General features: G+C 36.4%; 1 protein-coding gene across 1 annotated transcript in view; it reads right to left on the bottom strand.

Moving 5' to 3' along the window:
• LOTGIDRAFT_54679 (hypothetical protein) overlaps window positions 1-5,447 on the bottom strand; it is a gene marked incomplete at both ends in the record, with an annotated part of 6,899 nt that continues 1,452 nt past the window's right edge. Inside the window, 7 exons of the mRNA XM_009054400.1 lie at window positions 1-98; window positions 458-596; window positions 1,474-1,643; window positions 2,565-2,654; window positions 3,420-3,593; window positions 4,014-4,178; window positions 5,009-5,140. Of these exons, the coding sequence (XP_009052648.1) occupies window positions 1-98; window positions 458-596; window positions 1,474-1,643; window positions 2,565-2,654; window positions 3,420-3,593; window positions 4,014-4,178; window positions 5,009-5,140 (968 nt within the window). The remainder of the gene's footprint in view (window positions 99-457; window positions 597-1,473; window positions 1,644-2,564; window positions 2,655-3,419; window positions 3,594-4,013; window positions 4,179-5,008; window positions 5,141-5,447) is intronic.

Genomic DNA, 5,447 nt, shown 5'->3' on the forward strand with positions numbered 1-5,447 from the left:
GACATTGATAGAATATAACACCGACTGACCAAACGTCAACTTTAGACGAAATCTTAGGTGGTGTTTTACCAACTACAAAGCACTCTGGAGGTAAATACCTGAAAAATTAACAAAATTAACGATTCATTATTGCAAAATATAACCCATCTTAGATATCAATAATAAATAATTCTGTCAAGAATTGAACCTTATAGAGTGTTTACAGGCTAAAAATTGAACGCGTTTTCATGATCAAGGGCAATAACTCATACTAAATATTTTTCGATTTTTCTGATTTTTAATAGGGTTCATCCTTGGGTGATAACAAACACTCACACCAAGTTTCATCAAAATCCGTCAAGAATTGTGCCTTCTAGAGAAAAAATTGAACGCGTTTTCATGATCAAGGGCAATAACTCATACTAAATATTTTTGGATTCTTCTGATTTTCAATAGTATAGAAATTAAAAGAACCTACCAGTATGTACCAGCCCCTTGAGAGGTAAGATCCATTCCGATATCTGGAGAATAAAACTCATCATCCATAATCTTACTTAGACCGAAATCAGTAATTTTTATTTCTCCACTAACAGACCCACTTCCCAATAAAATATTACCTATAAAAATAATAAAAATACGTAGTTAGGATAGTCAAAAAACAGCTAAAGAGACAGGTTCACCATTTGTTTAACCAATCATACTTTAGTCTCAGAGACAGGAATATTTTAGCTAAGCTAATCAGTAATAGTGTTCACAGCTCACTGTCGAAATTTGAGACTTCAAATCCATGTGTATCTAGAATTATCTACGTTTGAAAGTTAAAATGATGACTAGTCTTTTCTTCAGACTGTGATGAGGGGTAGGAGAGTGATGACTAGGGGTAGGGGAGTGATGATGAGGGTAGGGAATATACGTACCAGGTTTTAAATCGTAATGTATCACAGGTGGTTTAATCTCGTTGAGATATTTTACTAGACAAGGGGTAGGGGTGTGATGACTAGAGGTAGGGGAGTGATGATGAGGGGTAGGGGAGTAAGAATGGGGGTAGAGAATATACGTACCAGGTTTTAAATCGTAATGTATCACAGGTGGTTTAATCTCGTTGAGATATTTTAATAGACTAGGGGTAGGGGAGTGATGATGGGAGGTAGGGGAGTGATGATGGGGGGTAGGGAATATACGTACCAGGTTTTAAATCGTAATGTATCACAGGTGGTTTAATCTCATTGAGATATTTTACTATTCTAGGGGTAGGGGTGTGATGATGGGAGGTGGGGGAGTAAGAATGGGGGGTAGAGAATATACGTACCAGGTTTTAAATCGTAATGTATCACAGGTGGTTTAATCTCGTTAAGATATTTTACTAGACTAGGGGTAGGGGTGTGATGACTAGGGGTAGGGGAGTGATGATGGGGGTAGGGGAGTGATGATGGGGGTAGGGGAGTGATGATGAGGGGTAGGGGAGTAAGAATGGGGGGTAGGGAATATACGTACCAGGTTTTAAATCGTAATGTATCACAGGTGGTTTAATCTCGTTGAGATATTTTAAAGCACTGACAGTTTGACAGATTATCGACCGCGCCTCTTTCTCTGGAATACTTTTATTTTGTTTAAGATAAAAGTCAAGGTCATTGCCTTCACAATATTCTAACACTGTACAAAATCTACAAAAAAAAATAGATAAAAAATTTCCCTCATTGCACACTGCATGGTTTCGCTATTTTTTTTATGAGTTTTCATTGTGCTACAAGCTCTTAAGATATTGAATGTAGAAAAAAACAATAAAAAAGTAGCCATTAAATTTCCCTCTTTGGACACTGCATGGTGTCACTATTCTTCATAAGTTTCTCATGGAACTTTTGTCAAAAGATCAAAGCATGTAGCTCAAATTAAGTTTATGCACTGAATTGAGCAACACCATGCAGTGTGCAATGAAGGAAAATTTGCTTGGTCAGCAGCATAAGCCAATTATTAATTGATTTCCAACTGTCGAGGGATCTTTAACGTGTACAGTCTGTAACACACAGGACCTCAGTTTATTGTCCCATCAGAACAACTAGACACTTTTTCTATTTCCAACTGTCGAGGGATCTTTAACGTGTACAGTCTGTAACACACAGGACCTCAGTTTATTGTCCCATCTGAACAACTAGACACTTTTTCGATTTCCAACTGTCGAGGGATCTTTAACGTGTACAGCCTGTAGCACACAGAGCCTCGGTTTATTGTCCAATCTAAACGACTAGACACTTTTTCAATTTCCAACTGTCGAGGGATCTTTAACGTGTACAGCCTGTAGCACACAGAGCCTCGGTTTATTGTCCAATCTAAACGACTAGACACTTTTTCGATTTCCAACTGTCGAGGGATCTTTAACGTGTACAGCCTGTAGCACACTGGACCTCGGTTTATTGTCCCATCTGAACAACTAGACACTTTTTCAATTTCCAACTGTCGAGGGATCTTTAACGTGTACACACAGGGCCTCAGTTTATTGTCCCATCCCAAGGGGAAGGGGAAGGGCAAGGGAAATACACATTCACAATTCCCAATGGGCTTAAAATGAAGAAAATATGAAAACTTACGAATTATTATCTATTTCGAATACATCATAAAGTCTAACGATACGAGGATGGTTTAAACTCTTATGTATATTATATTCTCTTAGTGCATGTCTAGAGAGAAAAAAACATTATATAATTAACACCTTGCAGTGGAGAATGGGGGAAAATTTAAAGAAATAAATAAATGTATTAAAGGAATACTACATCTAGAATGAACATAAAATTGAAGAATTTTAAACTTGGCGAATAAGAGCCAGTAGATATACCTGGTGTTATAAATAACATAACAGGATCCTTATATAATCTGATAAATCAAAAAAAACTTAATAAAAATGCAATTAACTATTGAAAAACACTTAATATGATAATATTACTTAGTTTTATAAATTTTCCAATTTTCTAGATTTGACAGGGATTCTGTTGTAACTTTATGACACCAGGTAAGTTTACTGATGAATATATACTCATATTGACCATTCTTAAGAATTAAATTTTATGTTCATTCCAAGACGTAGTATCACTTAAAGTTAAAAAAACACCCATGGTTCTAAACTTTTCTGCAGTGAACAATGATGGATATTTTGAAATAAAAACAATGTATTCCGAGAAGCATTAGACATGAATTTCATTTTTTGTTCGTGTCACAAAATCACAGCGTTGAAGAGGAAAGGAATTTGATGGGCTGACAGTCTCATCAAACTGACAAATGTTCAAAAAGGCCGTCTTGAGCCTTCAAATCCACATGTGTCTAATCACTCAAATCAACCCCCAAAATGGCACATGTGTCCCTTTAATTAAACCCTGTTAAAAATCACGACATTTTCTGCTCCATTTAATCACGACAAAATTTTGCACGACAAAGAGAAAACATCTTACTTTATATAATTGGCTTTTTTATCTTCTTTCCATTCTTTATTTAACTGATGTATTTTACACGCGACGTATCGTTGTTCCTTCAGGTCAAAACCTTTATGAACTTCACTAAAACCTCCCTTCCCTAATAAACTTAATAATAAATAACGTTCAGCTAGTATTGGATGTTCTTTAAACCTATAAATAGAAAGATAACAACGTCATAACAAATATAACAACATCACAATGGATAACAAAGTCACAACAAATAGATAACAAAGTCATAAATATTTTAAAACTTGGGCCTAAATTCTCAAAAACCATTATAAAATCTAGATTTTAAAGGAATTGTAAAGAGGTTTTCTAAATTTTGATCTCCGGAGTCAACACGAGTCAGTAAATCCGCGGGTCCAAGTCCATCTCGGGTAAACGGGCCTATAAAAAATTTAGAAACCCTCTTTACAATCTCTTTTAAGAAATACAGTAATCTGGATAATAAAACTAAAAAATTTAGTTTAAGGCTCTGTTTGTCTTGTAAATTTATTGAAGCTTATTTTCCTTGGACCTCACCAAATTTTCCCAATTTAAAGATGTAAAAAAACAAAATACATTACTCACCGAGAATTATCTTCATTATGTATTCGTTTTAATTCTCGAATGTGAAGATTTCGCTCTCGTTCCAATTTCTCTAATTCTAGTTGAAGATCTGCATCTTCTTTCTTTAATGCTGCTTGACGTAACTTCAATATTTCATCTTGTTCATAATATTCTATGATTGACAACCTGAAAATATAGTCATGCAGTGTGCAATGAGGGAAATTTTGTCATTAGTATCAATTTCCAACTGTCCAGGGATCTTTAACCCTCATCCAACCTACACCATGCAGTGTGCAATGAGGGAAATTTTGTCATTAGTATCAATTTCCAACTGTCCAGGGATCTTTAACCCTCATTCAACCTACACCATGCAGTGTGCAATGAGGGAAATTTTGTCATTAGTATCAATTTCCAACTGTCCAGGGATCTTTAACCCTCATTCAACCTACGCCATGCAGTGTGCAATGAGGGAAATTTTGTCATTAGTATCAATTTCCAACTGTCCAGAGATCTTTAACCCTCATCCAACCTACGCCATGCAGTGTGCAATGAGGGAAATTTTGTCAGGACAGCGGTGTAGGCCTACTCTATTTCGATTTCCAACTGTCGAGGGATTTTAACATGTACAGCCTGTAGCACACGGGGCCTCAGTTTATTGTCCCATCTGAACAACTAGACGCTTTTTCCATGTCAGCCTCTCTTACTTGTATCACTGTCAGGGGGAAACAGGGTTGAAAAATCTGAAGGTATTATCTCAACCTATGCTGGGATTGAATCCTGGACCTTCAGGTTAGCAAGCAAGCGTCTAACTCACTGACAGGGGGAAACCAGGTTGAAAAATCTGAAGGTATTATCTTGAACTATGCTGGGGCTTGAACCCTTGACCTTCAGGTTAGCGAGCAAGATTTAAGTCACTGATCAATCACTGCTTCAGGATGGAATTCCAGACATCTAGACTAGCCAGCAAGGGTCTGGTTCCTCTACGTCTTTGATTACACAAAATAAAGATAACTTACGGTTTTTCTCCAGGCTTGATAAAGGTATCGTGTTTGGAGTTTTTATTAATATTTGCCGGAGGTTTTCTTTTGACTAGAATTCTCCGCGATCTGTCTATATCTTCTTTCTCTCCCGATATTTTCTCTTGATTTCTAGAAATTTTCAAAAAAAACATCACACACAGGTTTTAGAGTGGTCAAATAGTATCAAAGTTGTTTGCTATACCAGATATTTGCAAGTATAGTGCCGTTAAACAGATTCAAATATATCACACAAGTTTTTGAAGGGTAAATTTTGTTTCGTTATTATTTTTGGGGTCTCCATGGTAATCTAACGAGATTTATACCAAGGTCATGTACTGGTGATGCCACAAGCTATCATCTTAATCGATTGCAATACCCCTCTCCCCCCTACAAATCCTTACTACTTCATGATTTTTGCTTTTAGGTTTTCCCAGCA

Source organism: Lottia gigantea (genome assembly GCF_000327385.1).
Source record: "Lottia gigantea unplaced genomic scaffold LOTGIsca_2155, whole genome shotgun sequence".
In the NCBI taxonomy this organism is placed as follows: Eukaryota; Metazoa; Mollusca; class Gastropoda; family Lottiidae; genus Lottia; species Lottia gigantea.